Raw genomic sequence first — 26,829 nt, 5'->3', positions numbered from 1 at the left:
GAGAAACTCCTCGTGAATTCCTAGTTTTTTGCCTTTTAATTGCCATTTAATCGTCCATATAGCATGTCCCATAAAGCAAAGCAATTTTTTCTGCCTTTGAAACCACATGTCCCCATTTTGTAATCCAGAGTGTCTCCTATAAATTTTTAATATTCAATCACAAACTGATTTAACACTAGATGTTTTCATTTTCTTCGCTCAGACTTCATAAAAGCCTCTCCTGAGACGTCACACATTTCCTCTCACAAGCTGAAAGCACTCTTCACGACCTCATAAACTGACTGGGAGAATATTCCTTTCTCGCTGCATTGAAAGTTGATAAGTTTCGTGGAAAACACCCAACATTTAGAGCTGAGGCTTTATTTGCTGATGTAACTTGTTGTTTTGTTTCCCAGAGGTAAAAAAAACAAAAAAAAACCCAACAAAAACACTATTAGCTACTTAATTTTCTGCTGTTTGAATTCAAAACATCTAAAAAAAAAAGTTCCCTATTGTGAACTGAAATAAAACGCGCCATATTTTAGTTTTCATTTGAAGTCTGTCCTGTCTTGTCTTCCCGTATGTCCGTCCACACCCCTCAGGTAAAGTCTTCCTGCACAAAGAGCTTCTTATTGGCATATTTGGCATGTTATGAATAGAAAACATTCTAGTTGAGAAGGAATTTAACCTGAGGAGCAGCGAGACAAGATGACGAGTTTATCAGGATTTACCATTAGCTGGACATTTTAGCCGAGTCAAAATGACTCTGCAAAGGAACGAGAAACAGGAAACTGAAAATATGAGGAAAAGGCTGCACGTTCTCTGAAAAGGTGGACAAATATTTGAAAATATATTTAAATAAATGAATAAACAGACTCATTTATTTTTTATTTTCCAGAAATATAGGCTTTGATATAAAAATAAAACATATTTGTATAACATTTGTTCAAATTAAAATTGTTCACTTTCATCCAATGTTAAAATCGAGCTGTTTTTGTTTAAAAACAATATTTTAAACGTCAAATCTTATTTTCACTTATACCTAAAATGTTACAGTTAAACTGTAACAAAAGCAAAGCTTTTCATAGAAAATGTTTTTATTTTGAAAAAACAAAAATGCACTGAGTCACGTTTGTTAGTGGAAGAAGTGAGGAAATTCTGTGATTTTTGTTCAACAAAGCAGTTTTTAAAAGGTTTTTAAGTCAGTGGTACTATAATTATAGCAGTTGTAAACTTTTAGCATAAAATAATTAAGTGTTTTTTAAAATTAGGTACATTTCCATATTTTTATCTAGTTTGTCATTGATGTTACTATCTATTTAGTGTTTTTTTAGTTTGTTTTTAAAGAATATATACATGTATATATTAATCTTTTAAATTATTTTATTCACATTGTATATAGGAAAGCTACGCTCAATATGTTTTTTTAAACTTTTTTAAAAGGAATAAGTATTTTTTGCAGTTAGAATAAATGTATTTAATCAATTCAAGTAGCAGAATATTTTTGTTCAACTGAAGAAAAAACATATTGTTTCCATGATGGGTAACATTAAAGAACAATAAATAGACAATTTAATCTTTGTTAAAGTGGCATTCATAGATTAAACTGAATTCATGATTTTTAAATGCAGAATTGGTTAGTAACCAGTTAAATTTACATGAGTAACATTTTGGAATAAAGTACTTTAATGAGTATATTTCCTACACTTTATAATTTTACTTTAGTGAAATGTATTCTCTACCCACTGTGAGTAACTTCACTGAATGAAGAGCAAACATGTTTTAACTAAAAGTTCACCAGACAAAGACACACCGACTCTTATGTTAAAGTTTCATGAGTTTTATATTAAAATAAATTGATTTGTCATTTTGCCTGATTTTGTCATTTTGTAATTATGTTATGAATTATTTTCACTTTGATATTTAAAATACCAAATTTTCCATGTAAATTTATATTTTGGTCTGTCTGATAATGGAACCTTTTAATCAGTCACTCAGTACTTTTTACCAAATAATTTTTTCTTTTTTTTTTAATCGAGTAATTTCTTAACTAGTTGTACTTTTACTGTAGTTCATACTTTGGCTGCTCTACCTGCCTCTTGTTTCCATGTCAGATGTTATTAAAGTCATTATATTGGAAGATTTTAGCACTTCCTGTGAAATGAGTCTTATGTAACAGTTGCATGGCAGCTTCTGTGTTTGTCCCATTGGATCACCGAATTTGCATTTTTAATTTACATTTTTTGCCTTCCTCCATGTGTTGCTCAGAAATAGGAAGCGACAATGGGAACTCCTTCCACTGACCGGAAGGCGCAGTTGGATTACGGCGTTCAGATCCGCTTCATCAAAGACCTCCATGACACAGGCGGGGTCCCACTCGAAAAATCCAGAGCAAACAGCAACGCCACGCCTCCTTCCAACAAATACGGAGTGGCTGTGAGGGTCCAGGGGATCTCTGGGCAGCCGTATGTCGTTCTGAAAGATGGGGAGAAAGGTGACTCTTATGGAGTCCAGCTGTCTAATCCCAATCCCACTTCCGGGCCAACATCTCCGTACAACAGCATCCCAAACCATAGCAAAGAACCGGCAGATTTCCCCAACTCCTCCAGTCCTGTTGTAAACTCTTCCCGCTCCCCGGTGTCACCGGCAGAGGATGAGGATGGGGAGATATTTGGGAGCCCCCTGAGGAGACCTCCAGGGGACGGCCAGGCTGGGACTCAAGGGGAGGAGGAGGGAAGAGCTGGCAGGGAGCGTCGGATGGAGAGGCCAAAATCTGAACCCCAACTCAAAGCTACACCCAGCGAAACGGAGAAGAAAATTAACGGGACTGATAACGAGGAGTACAACGAAGCAGGACTGAAGCCTGTTAAGCTAAAATCTGCGGGACCCAAAGGGTTCAACCGAACTGCTGCTGGATTTACCGGTTCTGTGGGGAGAAAACCCGGCTCAGATTCACCCCCAAAGCCAACCCCAGAGCCTCCACCGCCGACTGAGAGCGAGCCCGCCGCAGCCATCGACACCAACTCCCTGGCGCCCATCAACAAACTCATCAACAAGTTCAACAGCAGCACGCCGGGCGGCACCCTGCAGGCGAGGGGCCGCACCGGAGCCAGGCAGCGGCTCCAGTTCGACGAGCGCAAGAGGTCCAGAAGTCTCGACGCCCGGAAAGATGCACAGCCAGAGGCCATCCCTGCCTCTCCTTCATCTCCCGCTCTGAACCCTCATGCTGCACCAATATCTGCCGCTTCTAGTCCAGTGATGTCATCTGCTCCAGCAACCGCTGTCAAGGCGACGGCGCCCAGCGCCCCCAAGGCGAGCTTCAAGCCACCAGAGAAGTTTGCTGCTAAAGATAGTCCTCCAACTATTGCAAAAAAACCTGTGAGTACCAGGAAGAGGAAACTACGGGACAGGACTAGGGCCACTAAAAATAAAAAGGGATTTATGACTTTAATCTCAGAGTTATAACTTTAATCTCAGAATTATAATGTTAATCTCAGAGTTATAACGTTAATCTCAGAATTGGGGCATGTCTCCTGAGATCAAAACTCATAATTCTGCAGGAAAAAAGTCATAATTCTGAGGGAGAAACGTAATCATTTTGAGATTGAAGTCAAAATTATGAGATTAAATTAATAATTCTGAGATGAAAGTCATAATTCCAAGGGAAAATATTCCTAATTCTCAGATTAAAGTAACAATTCTGACATTTTTCTCAGAATTCTGACTTTAATCTTCTGAGATTGAAACTCATAACTCAGGAAAAAAGTCAGTTCTGTTTTTTTTCAGTGGCCCTAATCCTCTTCGGTAGGCAAATAGATAATCATGTGGTAAATATATATATATTTTATTTTGTTCTCTCTCTGTTTTTGAAGGAGACGCTTTCAAGAAGTCTGAGTCAAAACACAGAGGTTGCTAGAAGAGAAGAGGCTCAAGTCAAACAGTCTATTTACAACATCTTCAAAGACGGGTTGGTGAAAATACAAAAAGCAAAGCAAAAACATTTTTGATTCTCAGTTTTCAGGACGATCCTCATTGTGCTTCCTCAGCAGCTCCAGTGAGACCGAAGCTTCGTTTAAAAGGAAATCCAGCCTCGTCTTCGAGACTCCAGACAGATTGCAGGTAAAGTCGAGGTTTGTTGTTCCAGAAAACATTCTGCAAATATTACATGTCTTTCTATGTACGTATGCAACATACGTTTTGTTGGTGATAAGAACAAAAATAGCTACATACAAACCACGTCGTTTGCATTTTGGGGAAAAAAAGAAATGTGACTGTCTCCCTCATCATGATGTTAAAAGTAAAACGTGAACCAAATTGAGGCTTTTTAAGTTTCTCCAAACTGATATACTTTAGGATTTTTATTTTACGTAGAACAAATGGTTGTCCTGCTTTTTGAATTTCTGAATACTACACAAGAAATCTTTTTTTTTTTTTGTACACCACAGTTTTTCAAAGGAGTTTGAAATTAATTATTGTCATATTTAGATTCCAGTGCTCTTCTTTCTAGGTTAGTTTATTAGTAGCAAAAAGAAGACGTAGTTCTTTAGCATCACTTTTATCATTATCACAAAATATTTTGATGAAATTTGAAGTTCATATCTCCTTCCATGGATGACTTGTTCTTATCTCCAGTGGAATAGAAGTCCGTGCTGAAAAAGATTAAACTTCTCGGCTTTTTTGCAATTGCAGTGTTTCCACTAAATAAGAAACGCAATTAAAATCACTCTTGAATAAGTTTGGGTTACACTTTATTTAAATTAATGTGCATAAGACTGTCATAAACATGACGTATCACATGTTATGAACACGAACGAGTCTTTATGAATGTCTATGATTGTTGTCATGAAGCATCATTTGGTAAATAATGACACCTAATGCAAAGTTGCATTAAAAGTGGTAAATACAGACACTTTAGTGCAAAGTTGGCACTTGTAATGGACTTTCTTTATAGATATATTTATTAATTTTTGTTTAACAACTACAACACGACACGATGGTGCAGTCAAAAGGAGAGAAAAAGCAAAAGGAAAGATAGGGGGCATACTTATTTTCATGATTTTATAGTCCAAGTCTAAGAGTTTATAAATGCTCGAGACAGGATGGTGGACATGTAAGCTGTCAGTATTAGAGCGGACGAGGCATGTTAGAAAGTCAAGAGGAATATATTCAAAACAAGCTTCTTCCACCCAAATATAGAAGGAGACTTATTGGAAATCCATTGCAACAGAATATTCTTTTGAGCAAAGAAGATTAGGATATTATACAGCTCAATCTTGTTTTTGTTTTGGTTATGTTTAATTGGTTTAATAGACTTTCAATGCAACTTTTAAAGCAACTTTGCATTAAAAGTGTCATTATTTACCGAATAACAATTCATGACAACATTCATAACGACTCCTTTATGTTCACACCAGGTGTTACGTGATGTTTGTGACGGTGTCATGTCAGTCTCATGCACACTTTAAGTAAAGTGTTACCTAAGTTTGTTCATGTGATAAGTCCTTTAAAAAACAGGGCATGCGATGATCCTCCAACTACTTCCTGTTGTCTTCTTCTTCTTGGTTTGCGTCGATTTGTGGTTGCTGATCACGTGCAATGCAAAAAAAAAAAAAAAAAAAAAGCGTTTCCGGTGGAGTTTTGCAAAATAAGTCAATTTCGATTGGGTCAAAAAATACTACCTAATCCAGGCGCCACAGCTTTTTTATTGTAAAAATGAGTTTCTTTGAAATTGCAGAGTTTCCATAAAGCGGATTTAATTTCAAAATATGAAATTGCACAATTAGAAACGGCGCCGATGTAAACTACTTTTGTTGGTGTCTTTGCTTGACGATGGTGGTCTCAGTTGTGTTAGGATGACTCTCATCAAAGCAGCAGACGGTTGGCAGCCGGTCCTGGTTTAACAGCACATGAAACAGTTTCAGTTTCACTCACTTTGTCTCCAAGGGTTCTCCTTCAGCCGGCCAAAAAATGAGAAATTTAAGACGCATGCTGACTGCTCCTCTGCTGGGCTTCTTTGAGATCGATTGTGCCACAACTATAAGAACTCTTGCCCTTCCTCCTTTAAATTAACATCCACTTGCATAAATTTACATGCAAAAATGATTCATTTCTGTCCTCAGCAACTGAAATTGCATGCTCTTGATTATGTATGATTCCTGGCGAATTATTTTGCCCGTCTCGTCTCTTGGCAACGTTGCACCTGCAGCGGACGGCTCAGTGCAACGAGGGCCATCAATAATTGAGATGGAGTTGAACCCGGCACCAGCTGGGGGTTGACGAGCGAGACTGGACGGATCCTGCTGTACAAAAACCTCCTTGTTTATCGTAACATAAACCACACTGTCCACTGTAAAACCAACTGTAGCAGGTCGGGGTTTTCAAATCCGGTATCGCGTGAAATTAAAAACAGGATAGAGGTTGTTTTCTGTGCTGCTCAGCCCCTATGCATGAACAGTTCTTTTGTTTGTATTAAAACAACTTGAAACCCGAGCCGGTGCAAAGATCACCTGATGTTTTTCAAGGTGGATTGTTTTTGTTTTAAGATCAGTGCTCAACCAGAACTATTTCTCTCATTTTAAGCAGTAAATTTAAAATACAAAACGAGGCAGTAGTTCTTTAAATATGACTCCTCTGCTCTGATGTTTTGCCTGATTAACTGTAGCGTTAAAAGCTAAATCATGTCAAACTGAGAGTGGCTGCCGTCTCACCCTGTTTGTGTCCCAGTTTCACCCTGAATCAGATACTGGTGTGTTGAGTAATCCACAGCCAAGTTCGCTGATCAGTGTTTGTTTGCAAAGAGCGCAAACAAAGGACCTGCCTGTTAAGCCAAGCGAATAATGCTATTTAAATGAGCTTGCAAATTTTTTAAAAGTATTTTTAGGCATCTTCTGAAAGCAAATATTCAGCTAAGTAGAGTTTGATCCACGAGATTAGAAGCAGACTTCAAAACTAAATAATCAGTCACTTTATTTCAGTTGTGTTTAAGGAATAAAAACATTAGCAAGAAATGATCAAATTCATTTAGAGATTAAAAAAAATAGCTGCAAAGTGGTTTATTTATATATATATATATATATATACTAAAAACTAGAACAAAAAATGTTTCTCACTGTAGAAAATGGTACAGATAGTGTCTGACTTGTTTTTACTTCACTGCTAATAAAGCTGTAGTAACAGATTTTAAAGAAGTGAAACATTCCACAGCATGTTATAATTGTGCATATAATTTACTTTGATCAATTCTAGACATAAACATTTTAAATTCAAAGGCGCTGCAGATGTAAACTGTATGATTTGTACTTTTGTGCGAATAGATAAATGTGATGGATTACACTAAAATCTGCAAAAATATTAAACAACAAGCTTAAAAATACTGAATAAAAAGTCAAAGTAAGCAACAATATTTACCCTGCTAAAACAAGATGCATTTTTAGATATTTCATGAGTAATTAAGATGTTGCAATATTTTCTCTTCTGCTGAATAATTTAATCAAACAAAATAAACTTGACTGTAAAAATACACAGAAAAGCATTTTTTCGACTTTCTCTTTAGGGAGCTCAAACTACAAACTCTGAACCTGCAGAATCAACGTCTAAGTCAACAAAACATTTGCTCTTAAACCAGCAGATGTTTTTGTTATTTTGTAATTTAAGAAATTAACTTTGAGACTTTTACATACCGGATGGATGTACTCATTGATTATGAAGAAAATAAACGACTTTAAGACATTAATATAACATTTACAATGCTTCATAGCAGAGCTGTTTTCTCTAATAAATACAAATCATGGTTTTAAATGGTCAAAACAGCATAACGGTGCTTCACTTTGGATTATTTGCCATGTTTAGGGAAATGTTGGAAATGTAACTCTGTTACTTTGAGGTTCTGTCAGTGAAAAGTTTGAGAAACACGACTTTGTCTGCTAACCTTTCAGATGAATAATGTATACACTCAATTTGAGATTAAAAGAAAAAAAAGTGTTTTATTGAGTCATGTGGCGTTGATTCTTGTAGAGCAGGGAAGTCAAACTCATTTTATTTTGGGCCGTAATGTTGTTATAGACTGTATTGATAAAACCCAATAACTAGCTAATAAAATGTTAGTAAATGGCTGCCTCTGCATTCAATGAATCCGTAAATAATATGAGTCCTTACCATCATTTCACATTGATGTAATTTAGCAGGATACAAATACTGAAAACCACGGAAGATTACTGAAAAAAAAAACTCTGGCTTTAGTCTCCTGTGATCAAAAGTTACAATTTTAAGAAAGGGTAAGAATTTGGACTTTTTTTTATCAGAATTTTGACTTTTGATCTTAGAAGACTAAATTCAGAGGGAAAAATATCATTTTAAGACAAAAATCTAAGTCCTAAGAATTAAATTTTTTTATTTTTTTTTTTTTGTGGTCCTAATCCTCCTTTGTTCAAAACTCCTTTTACTCGATAGATAAAATGTCACTTAAGGATACACGAGGCATTTTCAAGGCTGTATTTACATGCCACAAAAACTTCATGGCGGTCCGGATTTGGCCCGCGGGCCTTGAGTTTGGCACTAGTTCTAGAGGCTTGGAGAATGCTGGCTAACATACAGTAAAAATGGATTGAAATATGCCAGCCCAGGAAAGCCCAACTTTGCCATCTGTAACATAATAAAAATGATTTTAAATGCATTTCAAATCAACCTCACACTATGAAGAACAAACCAAATGTTTTCAGTGTGAGGTAAAGTTTTCTGCTTTTAGTTTTTAATTAACAACTGCTTAAGTGATGTAAAATCATCCTTTAATATACGGCTGTGTTTAGCCCAGCAGGAGTCTTTATTTCTATTATTTGTGTGATTCACATGAGAATCCAGCTGATGCAATCTACACAAACTGCTCAAACGAGCGTCCCTCTTATGTTATCTTCTGTTAATTATCTCTCTCCTCAGCAAGAAGCTGAAGCGTCCCAGAAACTGTCCTTTAGGGGATGAGAAGAAAGTGAATCTTTGTATTCTGCCACTGATGAACCAAAAAAAAAAGAGCTAAATAATCAAAAGAAGGGAAACATCTGTGAGCCTGGCTTCATTTTTCTTGTCTCCCTCTGTGTGCGCTTCGTTGTAATGACTGTGTAGGAGGATAAAGACGGAGGTTTTACGGGCAGGCTGAGCTTATGGTTGCTTCTCTCTGAGCAGCATGTGAGGTGGGCGGCGAACAAGCCTCTTCTCTCGCTCTGCTGTCAGCGCAGTCGAACATTTTTCTTTTTTATTTAAGGTTCTCAGAACACTAGCAAGGCTTTCTCACCCAAAGACTTTTTTTTGTTGTTTTTTTTTTTGACTGTCAAAAAGTAGGGCAAAGAATCCAAGCAAGGCTTTATTTATTTATTTGTTTTATTATTTGTAAAAGTTAAAAATAATACAGAATGTACAGCATATTTGCGAGGTCGGCGGTAGCCGTGTGTTGGAACGTGTTCTCTCTGCCTCTCTGTCCTGGAGCTCCTTCTCTGTCTCACTCTGGGTTTCTGTGAATATTTTCGTGCAGAAGGAAGGAGCCGACGGAAGCATCAGAAAGGAGAAACTCGAGGATCTTCACAAGCAACTCGAACGTTACAAGAAGGAACTGGAGCAGGCGCAAGATGAGTAAGGCCACCATTTTCAAGAAAATCCTCCAATGGCTGAACAACGGCTGATGGTTTGCACACGCAGTGAAAACATGGTGATGGCAGCATCATGGCACGGGTTTACTGTTGCCGTGTATTAATCAAGCATTTCAGGAAATAAGAAAACCATTCTATTCTCTTTTCTGCCTACATAATTTTAGCCACAGTTCAGTACAAAAAGAAGTTTAAAAAAAAAAAACATTCATTTATAACAGTTTTCAGCAGAATTTGAAGACTTTAAATTTCGATCATTCATGCACTGCCTAGGATTTTCACACTTGTTAAATCTCATGTCATGGTTCCAAATGTTAACATATTTTATTGGGATTCGCTCTGCTGGACCAACACAAAGTAGTGTATAATTCCCACTTCATTTTAACTCATAAAGTTAAAGTGAAGTAGAAGTAGTAAATGGATTGAATTTATACAGCGAGTTTTAGAAAATAGAATAGAAATATCCTTTATTGACCCATAATGGGGAAATTTCTTTGCAGCAGCAGCAGAGTAAACGGACGATAACCGCAAACAAACTCGCACAACCACTCAAAATGTTTCACATTGGAGCTACAGTCAAAAACGCTCAGATAATCATACTTTCATATGCATATTAATTGGTAATTTGAGATTAAGTGCCTTGCACAAGGGAACATTAATGTGTGGCAGAAGATTACCGTCAACAAATTGTCTTGCATTCATGAAGTTGTCAACTAATAAAATCATGTAACAGTTTTCATGTGCCGTTCCATCTCAGTCTTACACAAACAGACACAAACATGCAGTAAATAAATCGATTTTCACTCAGTTTTTTTGCACCAGAGTTAAAAACATATAAACACGTTTTCACAGAGGCTCTTTAAATGTGTACGTTTTTGAAATTTCAAATTGATGTTTGTGACTATATACAAAATAGACCAGGGTGCATTTGCTCATTTGCATCCCCTCATTGTAAGGGGAGGCAAATAATTTTTTTACCCCATGTCCCATAGGGGTTTCCGTAAAAAACTGATCGTACCGTTCAGAGTTTCACTTTGCAGTTATGGGCTATTGAATTTAGTCTCGGTTTGTTGCATAAACGCTTCAGAAAAAATACTTTTGAAGTTTGGGGTTATAACGTGACAACATTTGAACAGATTGAATTATGAATACTTTCCAAAACACCGTAGAAAGTCGATAATCTGTCATTCTGCTTTTGTTATTCTGTCTGAAATCCCAATAAAATACATAAAACTGCATAAGAACAGTGCAAACAAATGATTAGCATTTGCTGCTGTGTCACTTTTAGATTATTTTCTTTCACAAAGCGGTTATATCCTGAGTCAAACTAAAAGGCTGTTTGTGTTTAGACTTGCTGCAGAGCGAATGGCCAGAGAGGTGACAGAGTCTCGTCTGCGCCTTCAGGAAGATCAGCTGGCTCATCTTCAGGAAGAGCTGAGGCGGGTTTCGGAGAATCTGCCCGAGTCGGACTCATTCCAGTCGGTACGCACGCTCTGCAACAACACCAGCTAACGCAAAGCACCGCTTCTGTCCAACAGATTGATCTGCAGCCGTTCTCTCTGCAGGATGTGACGAACCTGCAGGCCCAGTTGGCCGAAGCCACCATGTTGTACCAGCGGCAGGAGGAGGTGCTCCACCAGCGAGAGCGAGAACTGACGGCGCTGAAGGGGGCGCTGAAGGAGGAGGTGGAGTGCCATGACAAAGAGATGGAGGCTCTGAGGGAGCAGTTCAGCCAGGACGTGAAGAACCTCCGAAAAAACATGGAGGACTTCACACAGGTGACTGTCGGACAACCGTTGATGTTTTACTCATAAGAGACAAGATGTAGAAAATCCTAAAAGATGCTGTGCTGCAGGTATTCACTGAAGTGCATCAATCAATTAATCATTTCGGCAACAAGGCATTTCAAAGTTCTTTACATCATAAACACAAAAATAAAAAGTAAACAATTGAAGCGTTCAGTCAAGTTCCATCATTAAATGTTTTATTGATTATGTTTCAAAGGAAACTCTAATTAGATGGGCTTCTATTCTAGACCTAAAGGCACACAGTGTTTCGGCTGCTTTGCAGTTTTCTGGAAGTTTGTTCCAGATTTGTGGTACATAGGAGCTGAATGGTGCTTCTCCAGGTTTGGTTCTTTGAACCAGAACCAGAAGACCTGAGAGGCTCTGGAAGGTTGATACAACACCAGCACATCTTTAATGTATTGTGGTGTTAAGCCGTTCAGTGATTTATAAGCTAACAACAGTATTTTAAAGCTACAGGGAGCCAATGTAGGGACTTTGGATAACATAACCGATCAGACGAGTGGCAACATTATAATGCAGGAGTCTGTAACCCCAGTCCTTGAGTGCCACAGTTCTGTGACTTTTGGACACACCTGAATCCAAAGACTGATTTTTTGGCATGTCTGTAAGTCTCTAATCACTCATTTGATCCAAGTTTATTGGAGTAGGGAACAGTAACACTCGAGGATTTGATCTGAAACTCCTAATCTGTGTACATGGCATCTTTGCATTGCCTTGCACAAGCCTAAAGAAAATCTGTGACCGCTTGGCCAAGGTGTGCAGTAGTGGTAGATGTGTAGAACCAGAACCAAATACGGAGAAGCAGCATTCAGCTTCTATGCATCAGCTGTTTTATTAATCAACATTCTGATGTGTAACAATGGCAAAATGTAATACAGTACTTCAATTGTTGGCTGTGTGTTCTATGACTTTGTATTTTTGTGTTTTTTATTATCTAAAGCACTTTGAACTGTCTTGTTGCTGAAATGTGCTTTACAAATAAAATTTAACTTTAGAAAGAAGATGTTGGATTTCAATTTAGTACAAGTAGAGGAGTGTAAGTATTAAGATGATTAATGCGCTACGTCAACCTAAATTACATTCTAACTGTATTTATTAAAATTTTCATTGATTGTGTTCTTCACTGTAATTCTTTAGCATTTCTGGGTAAGTGTCTGATCTTTTGGGGGGGTTTTAGGCTGTGAGTGAAACACAAAACTATAAAAAGCATCTAGCATTCATTAGCGCATGGTGGGAAGATTTCGGCTCTTATTTTGTGCTTAAAAATAGTAAATTGTGTCTGAAAAGCTTCAGCGCCACTATGGCAATGAATAATTCACAGATTTTTGATCTGTTATCATCGCAGCAACGCGTGTCGGTGTAAAGCAGTTTCAGATCCTCTTTATGCACAGGTGCAGCAGTTGAGGGACAACCGTCAGGTTTTACCTGTCAGGCGTTTCATGACTTATTAAGGGAACATTAGCTCTGGCTTTGATGCTGCATCTGCATCCAGGCTTTTTCCTTGTCATTCTGTTTAATGCATCAGTTCGCTCTCAGCATTCAAACCGCGAATATGTGGGTCTCTTGAGGTCAGAGCGCAGTGAGAGAGCGAGAGAGAGGGGGAAGAAAGTTCTGATTGCGATAGAAAACTTTCTCTTTTAAAACTGTTTCTGTTTCCGTCGGTGAGGTATTTTTGGAGAACTGCAGTTTGGGGGATGGAGGGAACTTGGAGAAAATGTGCAGGAATAGATTAAAATTGAGATTCTTTGAAAAAAGTAACATGTCAAAAAAAAAAAGCAATGAGAGAGCAGGATGAAAAAAAACTGCAGCCTGACTGCAAGAGTTTTTTTTTTTTTGATGAGCTGATTTATTTGGCAGTAGCAGAATAAAAGTAGTCGGATTCCTGTTTATGATGACACCACAACACATTTTATTTCATTTATTATTTGTTATTCCTCTTGCAGAGCACACTAATAAAGCTTGAACTCGACACATCCCAATAAAAACTGCCTCCAATTAGCCTGACATGATTTTTCTTGCCGTTTGTTTTCATGCGATCAGTCGCAGGAGCAGATCGAGGAGGAGCGGGAGAAGGTGAATGCCTCCCTGTTGACACTGGAGGAGGAGCTGGAGAGCAGCAGGGAGCAGGGGGAGCAGTGGAGGACGGAGCTGGAGGCCGCCACGCAGAAACTGCAAAGCACCAGAGAGGAGTCAGTGTCTCCAAAGCGAAATTCAATCCTGATCTAAAACAGATACTTAATATTTGAATACAAGAGGCCGATTCTGACTTTGTTTGGGGGACGTTTTGTAAAGATGTTCCAACAGAAATCCGACTGAAATATTCACTTATGGTCTTGGAATATTTATACAAAATGATTAAAGCAGCCACCAAATTTTAAATTCAGATTCCGTGTGGCATCAAACATTAGACAAAACATGTTTTCTTTTTTAAGTCGTTCAAACCTTTTAAAATCATAATTATCATTAGTTTTGTTGCCATGTTTGAGCTCTCTGATTTAATTTTTAATTTGGCAGGAACCGAGAACAGCCCTGCAGCCGAACGTGAGAGAGAAAATCTGTCCTGCTGTTTTGGTTTGAGTAGATTTAGCTCATTTTTGATCAGAACCTGTGATTTACCCCCTGAAAATCCCATCGGATTATAATCACCCTCCACACTTGGTGCACCTGGGTAAAAATGTGTAAAAAGCCTTAAAGTGGTGGTATTATCCCACACTGGAAAAAATAAAATAAAATACTAGCTTTCACAACCATTTGTTTGTTCAGTAAGAGAAAAACCCCAATAAATGCTTCTTTGTTTTTATAACAAACTCACTGGTTCTGCATGAATCAGAGCCTCTTTTGCATAAAAACCAGAACTGAAGTCGTCTTTTCATTACTGCCCCGAGTGTTTTCTATTGGAATTGGATCTAGAAACTGATGTGGCCATGGAGGAAGGTTGTATTTGTGTCCCCGTACCCATTTGTGTGTTGCTTTGACCGTGATTTGTGGGTCATTATTTCCCTGAAAGATTCAGCCATGACCCATTTCTCATTTCTGTCTGAACTGCTCTGGTACGTCAAATAGTTTGAACATAGCTTCCACTCAAAAAAGATGCCTTTTGTGGAGAAACTGGCCCATATCATCACGGATACTTTGCTGTACTCAAGAGTGGATTTTAGGTGCTTTTCCTCTTGTTTCAAACCAAATACACCTGGAGCGAATGATGCTGACAAGTTCAATCTGACCCACAGGAACTGCTTGAGTTCATTACGATCAGTTCATGTCATTCCTGAAATGCTCGCTTGTCTTTCCCCTGTTGAAGACTGGCTAAAAGAAATGGGCCTCTGTGTCACAGCATATTTACAGCCCATATTTAATTTTTTGTTGACACTGACCCACTTTAAGAAAGTAAACGACAAATTTAAAAAATGTTTTAGTCAAAATAAATTAATATTGCACAATTTTTTTTTTCTTTTACATTTCTTCCTCCACTTAATTTTAGATAAAGTTTGGACTTTATCTAAAACTTTTACTGTGGGAAACTTATTTTGGGGCTTTTTAAGCATCTTTACCAGGGTTGACAGTAAGTGTGAAGAGCGCTGTGTCCATATTGATTATTAGATCAGTGAACCGTTACTAACAGCAGAAAACCCAATCATTGTGTTTTAGAAAGAATTCTGCTTTCAATCACAAGTTCTGCAAATTATTCTTACACATGATCAGTCATATTTTATTTGAATCCATCCTTTCTGATATAGCATTGGTTTAAAGTAAATATGTGATGCATCTTAGTTTATGATAAAATAATGTGAGGATTTGTGCTTTAAGAAAGGATAAACTTTGGATGTGGTTCTTCTGACGTTGGTTTGAGGCTTTTTATTTCAATCAGCCACAGCATTGAGACATTCATCTGTTTCTCTTTAGCTTCTGGGGAGTCCCACATGTAACAGTAATGTTGGTTTGTTCTCTGCGTTTCTTTTATTGGTGGAAACAAATATGTTTACAGCTGATTCTCCTTTAAAAATGCATCCTGTGCCTGAATAGATTTATGTTCAGGGTAAAATGTTAAAGTTTTTCTCTGAACGGTGACGAGCCACCACAATGTTTGAGCGGGAGGTGGATACCAGAATGGGACCAAAGATGGTCACTAAATCAATAACAATAAATGTATGGAATATTCACTGAAATGATCCAGAACCGCATGGCATTCTGGGAGATGAGGGCAGAGGAAAGACTTTGGCCGCTCAACCTTTCATGGCTAGCTTAGCGAGGTTGGTGGAATCAACTGACTCGCTCACTCTTTGGTTACCTAGCAGCAGTTTCAAGTTCCCCACCAACTGTGGTTGCCTAGCAACAACCCGTTGAGTTACTGACATGACAGCAGTTTGAGATTTCACCACTGGGCCTCATAACTGCTTAAAAATGTTGGTTTTTTTAAACAAAATTGAGTGAAAACTGTGTAAAAAACTGGGGGTTTTTTAGTTTTGTAGTATTTAAGATATTTAAAACAAAAAAGCTAATCAATAATTCTTGATATCAACTGACATGAAGAGCTTATATTGTGAAAAGTTTTTCAGCCACATCATCATGAGACATTTAAAAAATTCTAAATTTGGCACATTTTCATATTTGAAGTTGAATCGTATCGTTTCCTGCTGCCAGGCTCGGTTCATATTCCAGTGGTTTAATGTTTTGGCTGATTAAAAGAAGTTAATTCTGTTTGTTTAAATAGCATTATGGGATGCAGGTTGTAAAAAACCACGTTGCTTTTTGTCTACAGACTAAAAAAGTCTCGTTTGGAAAAGGAAAAGGTTGAGGGCTCCCTGAAGGATCTTCAGAACAAAAAGCCTCCGTCTGACGATGCAAACGCTTTAAAAGAGGTAATTTAGACCACAATCATGAAGCTAAATGATGATTGTGTGGGTGAACTTTTGTTGTTTTTAAAGTAAACTTTTTCAAATCCCCATCAGCTCAACAATAATTTTAGCTTTTCTCTTCAAATCTCTCACGTAAAACTCATTGCTATGCGCCTTGGCGTCTTCCTCTTGACTCAAACACATTATCTGTCTCTGATTACTTATCCCAAGGAGCTCCAGCGTTGCCATGACGACCTGAAGCGTACCCGCACCGATCTGGAGAGACAAAAGGGCGAGACGGAGGAGAAAGCCAGGGCACTCGAAGCCCTGAAGAAGGCGAGCGGAGAGACGGAGGCCGAGCTTCTGTCGGAGATTAGCAAGCTGAAGGAGCAATTTCTGGAAGACAAGGCCGAGCTGGAAAAGGCCCTCGAGACGGGGAAGGAGGTGAAACATCATCTGAACAAATGTGCTTGATGATACCATTTTAAGGATGCAAAAAGGAGGATTTATTTGACTACCGTGCAAAACAGAAAAGAAAGAAGTGCCAAAAAATACAGAAAACATGCATAAGAAGCAATTCGACTTATTTTCTTTACCACTTGTTTCTCGCTCTTTCCTGCAGTCATCTATTGCATCAGCAGGAAAGTCTGTGGTGGACGGCGGCACCAGTCAGGAGCTGCAGCAGGAAAACACTCGCCTCAAAGACAGGCTGGCCCGCATGGTACTTTACAACTAAGAAACAAAAAGACGCGCGTGCAGAATTATGTCAACACAAATACTTCAGGAAACAAAAAGACGTCCTCCTACATGGGCTCTATTTTCATCCCAGAAAAATGAAGTAGATCCTATCCAGAGAAAACTGAGCTGAGAAAATAATCCTTCTGAGAGGAATTTGCATAAGATGTGTGTTATTGTCCGTGTTTATTGCAAAAGCATCATGTTGCATTTGTTCAGCATGCCTTAATCCTGTTATTTTTGCTGAGCAAATTCTCCAAATTTCTCATTTTAAAGTGAGAAACTATTTAGAATATATGGAGCCTTGCAGAACTGTTCAGTCCCCTTGATATTTTTCAATATTACAACCAAAACGTTTGGTTTATTTCATTGTGATTTTACGTGATAGACCAACACAAAGCAGCTTGTATTTGTAAAGTGGAAGTAAAATGATTCATGGCTGCCACAATTTAGCACATCAAGAGACCAAAGGTTTTTTTTTTTTGTTTGTTTTTTTTACTCATTTCTCTTTGCAAAATAGCTCAAGTTCAGTCAGACTGGTTGGAGGCCATTTTGAAACAGACCTTTCCAAGAATTGCCACTTTTTATTGAAAAATAAGAGTTTTTTTTTTTTAAATTGCCATGATTACAAATGCAGCTATTGATTTAGATGTAACTTTAGACCATGCATATTTTTAAAAAAAATAATAAATACTTGTTTTAGTTCCTAAAACACCATCTGTAAATCCATCTGTCTCAAGTGTTTTGTTTTCTTGTCTAGCAATCAAGGCTTCAGTCCAGTGTGCCGCGCAGCTCGGATGCTGAGGAGGAGCTGGAAGCCCTGGAAGACGAGAACCGCTCCCTGAAGTCTCAGCTGGAGGAGGCCAAGAGAGTCGCCACCCGGCTGAGCAAAGAGCGGGACGACCTCACCCGGCGGCTGGAGGAACGAGATCTGGAGAGGGAGGCGCTACGACGGGGCAAAAGCGACCTGGAGGAGCAGAAACGGCTGCTGGACCGATCTCTTGAGAAGATTAACAAGGAGGTTAGCGTGTGTTGGTTAAAGGGGACTGAAAAATGCACATTTTGCTCATTTTTATTCTTGCATTTGGGTTTCTACTTCTTCTAAAAACCCCAAGCGCTTAAAAAAAAAAAAAAACACCCAGCTATTTTTTGGCAATAAGTTAAAAGTTTGTTTTGGTGTCTGGAAAATGAATCATTTCAAAAACCTCCCCATTGTTAAGTCACAATCGACGGCCACTGTGCCATTACCATGGGAACCCAAGTGGAGCTCCAGCATGTTTGCTCATCTAGTTTTACCTCAGTATGCGCTGTACAATGGCTGCTGGCAAAGACAAGTGTTTTGTTGTTGTTTTACATTCAGAAACCACTTGCGGCATTCTTGTTGGTTGTGCAGGAGGTTCCACTTCTGCTTTTCAAAGATGTACAGTTGTATAATTGCGCATCTGTTTGCAGCCATTTTCATGTGTGAGTGTTAACATTGAGTAGGGAGGCGTTATTTGGATTTTGAAGTGACAAGAGGCCCCAAAACATCTCATTCTGAAAGGAGATCTAAATACGCAGAACTGATGAGACTAAAATCTCATCATCTAAGAACGATTTTATGCAAAAAAAAAAAAAAAAAGTAATGAACGCATATTCTAACCTGTTCAAAGAAGCATAATAAGTCACCTTTAAATTGAGGTCTAAGTGTTTTTAGCCATGAGTGCCTTAATTTCTCCTCCTGCTCTCAGATGGAGTTGATGATGGGAGATTCTCGTCAGTCAGTGGCCACTCTGCAGATGCAGCTGGATGAATTCAGGGAGCGATCGAGGAAAGACCTGCTGGAGGCGCAGCGAAACAGCAAAGACCGGCTGGCTGAGCTTCAAAGGGCTCAGAATAACCTGAAGGCCCAGCAGGAAGAGGTCAGGAGCATGTTTCTGTAGAAATTACACACACAAAAAACACTGTGCATATATTCGTCATATACTGAAGTGAATGTACTTTTGCAGAATGTCTTTCACCTCTATTTTGTAGTTATTTTTACTTTGAATTTATGTGAGTTGCCTATATTTATGTTGAATGTGTGGACCCCAGGAAGAGTATATGCAGGGAACTGCAACTAATAGGAATCCAAATAAAAGGAAGACAGAGTTTTTCTTAGATCGTAGAATATAAGAATCCTGCAAGATTTCACAAATGACAAGATCTTGTTTTGCTTTTCCAGGTTTCTCGTCTTAAGAAGGAGCTGCTGACCTGCAGCGAGGAGAGAGACAGTGCTCAGCTGGAGAGGGATCTCCTGAACAACCGACTGAAACACTTGGAGAATGAGCTGGAATCCGAGAGGAGCTCCCACTCGGACCGAGGCCGGGAGATCCGGGGCCTGGAGGTGAGACCGCTGTGGTCAAAGGTCGTGACAGGTGGTGTCTAAAGTTAGATAGGAGTAAATCAGGATTGTGGGACAACTGTTGTTCACCTCTAAAATAATAGGGTGTGTGAGACAGAGGTGGGACCAAGTCAGGGTTTTGCAAGACTCAAGTCCTTGTCCTCAAGTTCTGAGTCAAGTCTCAAGTCAAGAAAGGCAAAAGTCGAGTCAAATCCCAAGTCTGAAACTTGGAATTTCAAGTCCTTTCCACTTTCTTTTAGCAATGTTGCAATTATATGTTAAATGTAAATAATAAGCGGCAGCATCAACGTAGCCCAAAGTACACTTGCTAATAATAACACGAAGTTAGCTAAAGTCAGCTATCAAAAGGAAAGTACAGCTTTCCATTTTTTGTGCGACTTAAAATGTGGAACAAAGTTGGAAGCTGTTGCATCTCCATCTGAGATCCTCTTCTTGCAGGTTTTGCATGTTGCACTCGGTTTTTAGGTGGATACTTCATAATTCATGCGCCCAAAAGGAATTACTCACGGGAGCATATCTGGGTTTTTTTTCTCTCATTTGTATTTTTTTTATCTTGTTAATTTGATTGGTTGTGCTGCAGCTTATAAGTGTGGAAAAACAGATACAGTCTCCGTCTGTTAATACAGAATGAGTGAAATGAATTAATGGGGCCCACTTCATGAATAATATGTGTTTTTAAGCTTTAGATTTTGGGTAAAATATTAAGTATTTTCAAGTAAACAGATTCAAATCCAATTCAAGTCCCAAGTTATTGGTGTAAAAGTGAAAGTTAGGCCTACAGTCTTAATATTAATGACTCCAGTCCAAGTCATGTGTCTCGAGTCCCCACCTCTGGTGTGAGATGAAGCATAGTCTGTCCCTGAAGTGTGAAGTTCTTCACAGGATAAAATCAAGACGCTGGAAATCGAGCTGGATGAGGAGAAGAGTGGTGTGGAGCTGCTGAACGATCGCATAGCCAGGAGCAGAGATCAGGTGCAGCATGACATTTGAATACACAAATAACCAGGAGGCGTCAAGGCCTGAACCGTCCACTAACACCAGCTGCTGGTCGTCTCCATTTTCTTCCACTAAGGTGGACCAGCTTCGCTCGGAGCTGATGCAGGAGCGCTCAGAGAGACATGACCTGGAGATGAACAAGAGCGCCCTGGAAAGACAGGTACGCCCAGGTTCCCTCAGCAGTTTCTTCAAGGAGGTCTGCTTATTGATCTTCTTCTTCTTCTCTTTCTCACAGGTAAAGGAGCTCAAGTCCCGCCTGGCTGACATGGAGGGACAGAGCCGACCCACAGCTGGAATCACGCTGCTGGAGAACAAGATCCAGGAGCTGGAGGAGAGACTCCGCAGTGAAGAACGGTACATGACAAAATAAAACAACATTAGCTGACTTCATTCAGTCTGCACGACTTTATATCAACTCTTGGAAATTGTTGGTTGTGTGCTGAAACACAATCAGATTGGATTATATAATTCTGATTGGAAGTCTGTTAACTGTGTTTGTAATAAAGTAAAAGCTCCAAGCAAACTAGAAAAACTGGACACTAGGGCTGAAACGATTCCTCGAATGATTTGAGTACCTCGATTATTAAAATTCCTCGAGGAAAATTGACCTGCCTTGATGCTTTGTTAATTTATGTTTTATTATTTAGCGCACCGTTTTCCGGCCGGAACATTATTTGTGTTGCGCGTAACTCTGACTTTTGCCTCTGAGTTGTTGACGAAAGCTAAGTGTTAGCGGTGTAACGTCCAATTTTCAAGTTCGGCCTGTGGGGTTTTTATTGATTTATTGATTTTTAATGCCCGGATTTTCATCGTTTTTGGGGGACCAATAGACATCCTTAAAATGACTGGTGCGATGCCTGGAGTACGGCAGCCTTTCTCCTCGGGAGCTGCTGGTTCAGAGCGAACGGTGGGAAGAGCAATGCAGGAGTATTTATACTGAACACAGCGGGGAGCTGAGTAGTTGATGGTTACAGTGCAAGTGTAGCTTTACGGACAAACGGTACAACAAATTTTATATCATCCCCGTCTCAACAAATGGGTGGCGGAAATCATCGTGGCGGTACATGGCTGGTAGATGAGTTTCTGAGTGTGACGAACGAAGGTGGCGTAAATATCCCGTATTGCTCCCCCCCCATTCTTACGTTCGTCTGTCCCCTGGTCTATTTCCTCGTCTCCACCCCCATCTTACGTTCGTTCGTTCTCCTGCCCCCCACCACTCCAAGCTCCCAACTCCAGGCGACATTTCCAGGATTCTCATACCCAGTTTGACAGGTATGGTGAGAATTCATCTATTAAACTGACTGAAGATGAATACATAAACTAAAAGCTGGAGTATAGACATTTTTTATAAGCGTATTTGTGAGCCTGCCTCTTTATTATTAAATTGAATATAATTTCAGATCTTTGTATAACTTTTCTTTAGGCTAACTTAGAAAGTGAGCTATTATTGTTACATGTTAATTTCCAAACTGCAAAAAAGTAACTGTTAGGGAAGCTCAAAAATGAAAAATTGGATTGATATTAATATCTGATAGTAACACCGGTGTTATGGTAGATTTACTAATATTTTATTTTATAATTTTTTTTATCCGATTACTCAATTGATCGTAAGAATAATCGGTAGATTACTCGATTACTAAAATATTCGTTTACAACAGCCCTACTGGACACAGCCTTGAACTGTTATCCAACAAAATCATCATGAACAAAAGATAATAATTTGATACATAACATTTATTAAGTTATTCTTTTTCATTTCTTCACTTGATCCTTAAGACCAGCATTTGCTGAAACTTAGACGTCACACTTAAGTAGAGTAAGCTGGTAGAAAAAAAATCCAACATACAATTGAGGGAAACTAATGGAATAGACATATTTTAAAGACAAAAGTGAAAATTAACATGTGACTGGATGAATAAGCAGTTTAATGGTTGAATGTATGAAGAGTGCAGGAAATAAGTTATAATAAAAATGGGATTTTAACATCTAAATTCATTCTTCATTTCTGCATTTAGGTTGTAATCATCATTTTATATGCATGCATGTCTGAATTAGATAAATATTTAATGGTCTGTAAGGATAATGCTGTCCAGTAGAGGGTGATAAAGTTTAAAGTAAAAACATTAGAGGATTTTTTTTCAGCATTTTCTGTCAGTCATAGTTTCTTGAGCTTATGTTTGAAGTTTAAAGATCAAAGTAGTTTAAAAATTTGTCTTTGAAGACAAATGTGTGGACCAGGAGAGAAGCCAGCATATTGAGCAGAGGGATCAGGTAATCTCTCCACTGTTGTAATTTCTAGGCTCCTACATCATTGTTTTTAAAATTTTTTGATTACCAAGTCTTCACCAATGCACCAAAAACAGGGATTTTAAAAAGTTAAGGGTTTTCCTGTCTCTCTATAATTTTCTGATGCATGGATTTAGAAATGCAGCTGAAAATGACATTTTCACTAGTTTTTGATAACATTATGTCCTCCAAATTGAAAATGGCCGTTTGTATTCACTCAGGTTATCTCAACATTCGTTTTATGATCTGAAGTATTGAAGCAGAGAAATATTTATTTTTAAGTTATGTTAAAATTAAGTCATTTTCAGTAGTGCTACTAACAGAGGAACTACAAACAGCTCTCAAAAGAAATATTCTAATCAAAAAAGTTTGATCTTTAATAAAGAATACCCCATCATAAAATCCCCCCCCCCAAACAAAATGTTATAAATTCAAATATCTTAAATAGTTTTGGGTTTCTTTTAGCTCATGGGCTCCTTATGAATTCCCACACCTGCTGTCTGACATCAATGTAATGCACCAATAAATTACTAAACAAATCCCTTAAGCAGTCATATCTATGGTCCATTTCCAATTTTCCAATCAATTCCCTACTTATAGGGAGAAGACGAGCATCCAGGCATCCCAGAGACGAGCAGAGAGAAAACTGAAGGAGCTGAACGCCACATTGGACCAGGAGAGAAGCCAGCATATTGAGCAGAGGGATCAGGTAAATACTCTGATTTGAATGCAAATTTCATTGAGTCTAACTATTTCATTTCAATATTGAGTTTGCTATGTTACCTTGAATGCTGATATATCTAAAATTGTGTTTTAAAAGTGATTATATAAAATTCACCTGTCACATTTGTCCTTGCTTTTTGGCATCATCTCTTTTTCCATCGTGTTACAATTTTTCTGCGTTGTTCCCGCCGCCTTTTAGTCATCACAACGTCGCCTTCGTAGCAAATCAGTATTCTTATTATTATTCTTTTTTAATTATTTTGGTTGAGAATTTTGCATCCTTTATCTGGACTCTGGACCGTTGTTCTTTCCCGTTCTTCGTTCCCTCCGCCATCTTTACTCCGGTATCAACTGGCTATCCGGTTAAGGATGGCCTGCAGCGCCCTCTGTCGGATGGCGCCCAAACTACAACATTGACAAAAGATCAGAAGTTAATCGAATGGAACACATTTTAACCTACTAAACCATTATTCGACAATTTATTGTTTAAAACATGAATGTCAAATATTATTCATCTGCTGCAGATCTTTTTTATATATTTAAATATATACTTTCATGTTTCATAAGAACACTTTCATTGTTCTTATTAGGTTTAGGGATTTTGGGGGGGCAAGATCCCAGAATGGTGAGGATGAAGGATCCAGAGTCCCAAAATATTCCTAAGACTCCAAGAAGCATCAACTCTTATTAATAGAGTTTAAACAAAGTATAATAAACCATAGTTTCTTTACTTTTTAAAGACTAATTGTATGTGCTCTCCTCCTAACCCAACCCCAACCTCCCTCAGTCACTAGAATGACCCCTGACCTGTGGTGTTCTTCCATATTTCTGCTGCCACATCATCTGCAGCCTACCTGTCATTCATGTCTTCCCAACCGCCCACGTCTTCACCTTTCACCTCCTCTGTTCCCCTCTAACCCCCTTCCTCTTCCTCTGTCCCCTCCCAGCTGACCCTCCGTGTTAAGGCCCTGAAGCGTCAGCTGGATGAGAGCGAGGGAGAGGTGGAGCGCTTGGAGGGAGTCCGCCGTAAAGTCCTCAGAGACCTGGAGGAGCAGCAGGAGCTCCAGGAGGCTCTCCAGGCCAAAGTCGCAGCGCTGGACAACGATCTGAAGTAAGTCTTAGTCGCATTGCAAAGCTTTTAAACACATCTGCCGAGTGCTGATTGACTTTTCTGTTGCTTTTCTTCTCTAAGGCGAAAGTCGCAGCAGACTCATCGCACGGCTCTGACATCATCCGCGTTGAGCTCTGATGAGGAGGACGGCCCTCCATCTTGAGACGACCACAAATAAAAAAATTTAAGAAAAGGACGAGAGATTAAAGAAATCTCACCTGTGAAAAACTCTCATTTATCTGATTTTCATTATTTTAACACTCTGCTGTGATTATGATTCCTTCAGAAATGTCGTCTTTTATCTGTCTTGGTTTTAAAAGAGTAACACCATGTTTTAAAAACGTTTGACTGTCCTGTGTGTTTGTTATAATTACAGTGGCAGCACATTACTGCAACATCTACAATGTATTCGGGTCAGTTTTACTTCTCAACCAAAAAATACCCGTATGTTTTATGTATGAATGTTTCCTTGCATGATAACATGCTTCCTGCATGTCTTTGTGTTTAAAATGAACTTCTTTTTTATTTTATTTTATTTTTTACGGTTTTAACTGTGACAGCTTGGGGCCAATATTCTGAGCCTGTATTTTTACACTGTGTTACCTGTTCCTAAAGACAATCAGTAGCAAATAAATGTCTGCATGTATCAGTTTTTATAACTTTCAACCACAAAATTAAATATTTAAAAACTTAACACACACTCATCTTTGCCATGAATGTTGTCATTTTTTGAAATTTAAAAACAGAAATAGAATAAATAACTTTGACTGTAAATACACAGCGTCAAAATTATCCACATATATAAACATTTTTCCTTTTGTAGCCGTTAGAAAAAGTTGCTGGTATTATTCTGGCTGGATTTATGATCACTCTAACTGGTTCGAAATCATTGAAGCTGCTTACTTTTTGGGATTGTTACTCCACCCTCATTATATGATGCACGAGAACTTATCAGCAAAAACAGACCCTGAGCATGAGGCTGCCACCACTGTGCAGAAAGGCACAAATTATAAAGTAGAGAGTGGAGTTTCAATGAAATGGTTAAATTAACTTGCCATATAACAATAAACAGACCTGGACAGCCTCATTCAGAGGAAATCCCTCCTATTTCAAATCTCTATTAATTGTTTCAACGTGGATAACACTTTGCAGACATTCTAGGTCCAGATGGAGATGTGTTCAAGGACGTCTGACAGAGCACTGAAGCTTTTCTGTTCATTTTGGAAAAATTAAATCTTAATGACACATTTAATATTGTGCTGCAGTAATGATCTATGAAATATTGAAATTATTTCCACCACTACAGTTCTTAACAGAACTGTGAGCAGCCATTTTGTTCTTGGAAAAAATGTGATTTAGATTTTTCTTTTTTGTGGAAATTCTGCGAGTTAAAATTGTGAAGAATCGACTCCATCATTGATAAATAAGGATAAAGCTGCATGGTGTTTATGAAATTATAAACTCTCAGGATCTTTTAGAAGAAAATCCCAGCTGCAGTAACTTTTTCATTTCTTAAAAAAATAGTTTGAGTGCAAACATTAAAAATTAATCTCCATCTGTTAGACATGACTGTAAAGTTTAAAAACCGCATTTTAATAACTCATAATTCTGGACACATTTTCTTTCATCTGAGGCGGAGAGTTTTAGTCAAATGATTTGAAGTTGGGAATAATGGGGTGTTGATCCAAAACACACATCAGAAGTGGTTTTTAATGGATAAACATGCTAACAGCTTCTAGAAAGACCTTCCTAACACCCAAACCTCAATCTAATTAAAAGTGGTCAATAAAAACAGAGTCTGTATCAGGAAACCAATTAATTAAAATTTAAATTTACTCTAGTGTATATTATGTAGTATACTGGTGCTGTGTGTGTATATATTTGAGCATGTATGATGTGTTGGCTTGTGAAAAATCCACAATAAATTAAAAAATCCTGCCCCTAATTCTTATTTTATAACTAACTGGAAAACAAAATGTTTCAAATGCATCAGTCAAAAGCCACAAATTAATGACGACATTAATATTTATGGTAACTGTGTGTAATGTTCTGTTCAGAACTGTAGAAACTTGATTTATCTACATATGTCCACTAAGACGCCTTACATTAAGCTTCATGGTTTAACTTCCTGTGTCGTCGCTGCAGCATTGTGTTTCACATGCTTGCCTTTCCTGCATCTTCTTCTGTGCATTTCTGTGGCAGGACCTATTACGTTTCTTTTGTGAGAACATTGTTTCAGTAGTTATGGATGTTTATAATTTTTTAATGATGGTATTATTGTATGTTAGGATTACATGTAAGGATACTGTTAAATTAAAAATGTGTTTTTCATGAGTTGGTA

The 26,829-nt window shown here is 38.3% G+C and overlaps 1 protein-coding gene across 3 annotated transcripts in view; it reads left to right on the top strand.

Moving 5' to 3' along the window:
- Positions 1-25,192, top strand: part of cgnb (cingulin b) — a 30,830-nt gene extending 5,638 nt beyond the window's left edge. For 2 of the 3 annotated variants that reach the window (XM_028036647.1, XM_028036648.1), the window contains exons 2-20: positions 2,248-3,357; positions 3,852-3,946; positions 4,026-4,098; positions 9,500-9,597; positions 10,961-11,093; positions 11,177-11,389; positions 13,460-13,608; positions 16,179-16,278; positions 16,486-16,698; positions 16,877-16,975; positions 17,750-18,010; positions 18,720-18,890; positions 19,193-19,354; positions 20,255-20,344; positions 20,445-20,528; positions 20,604-20,722; positions 23,255-23,363; positions 24,325-24,488; positions 24,570-25,192. In XM_028036647.1, the coding sequence (XP_027892448.1) occupies positions 2,263-3,357; positions 3,852-3,946; positions 4,026-4,098; positions 9,500-9,597; positions 10,961-11,093; positions 11,177-11,389; positions 13,460-13,608; positions 16,179-16,278; positions 16,486-16,698; positions 16,877-16,975; positions 17,750-18,010; positions 18,720-18,890; positions 19,193-19,354; positions 20,255-20,344; positions 20,445-20,528; positions 20,604-20,722; positions 23,255-23,363; positions 24,325-24,488; positions 24,570-24,651 (3,510 nt within the window). In that variant the 5' untranslated portion in view covers positions 2,248-2,262 and the 3' untranslated portion in view covers positions 24,652-25,192. The remainder of the gene's footprint in view (positions 1-2,247; positions 3,358-3,851; positions 3,947-4,025; positions 4,099-9,499; positions 9,598-10,960; positions 11,094-11,176; positions 11,390-13,459; positions 13,609-16,178; positions 16,279-16,485; positions 16,699-16,876; positions 16,976-17,749; positions 18,011-18,719; positions 18,891-19,192; positions 19,355-20,254; positions 20,345-20,444; positions 20,529-20,603; positions 20,723-23,254; positions 23,364-24,324; positions 24,489-24,569) is intronic. The other variant, XM_028036649.1, reaches the window with a different exon arrangement.
- The last annotated feature ends 1,637 nt before the right edge of the window (positions 25,193-26,829 follow it).

The sequence above is a fragment of the Xiphophorus couchianus genome, chromosome 13 (genome assembly GCF_001444195.1).
Source record: "Xiphophorus couchianus chromosome 13, X_couchianus-1.0, whole genome shotgun sequence".
NCBI classification, from domain to species: Eukaryota; Metazoa; Chordata; class Actinopteri; order Cyprinodontiformes; family Poeciliidae; genus Xiphophorus; species Xiphophorus couchianus.
This window is presented reverse-complemented; position numbering and strand designations above follow the sequence as displayed.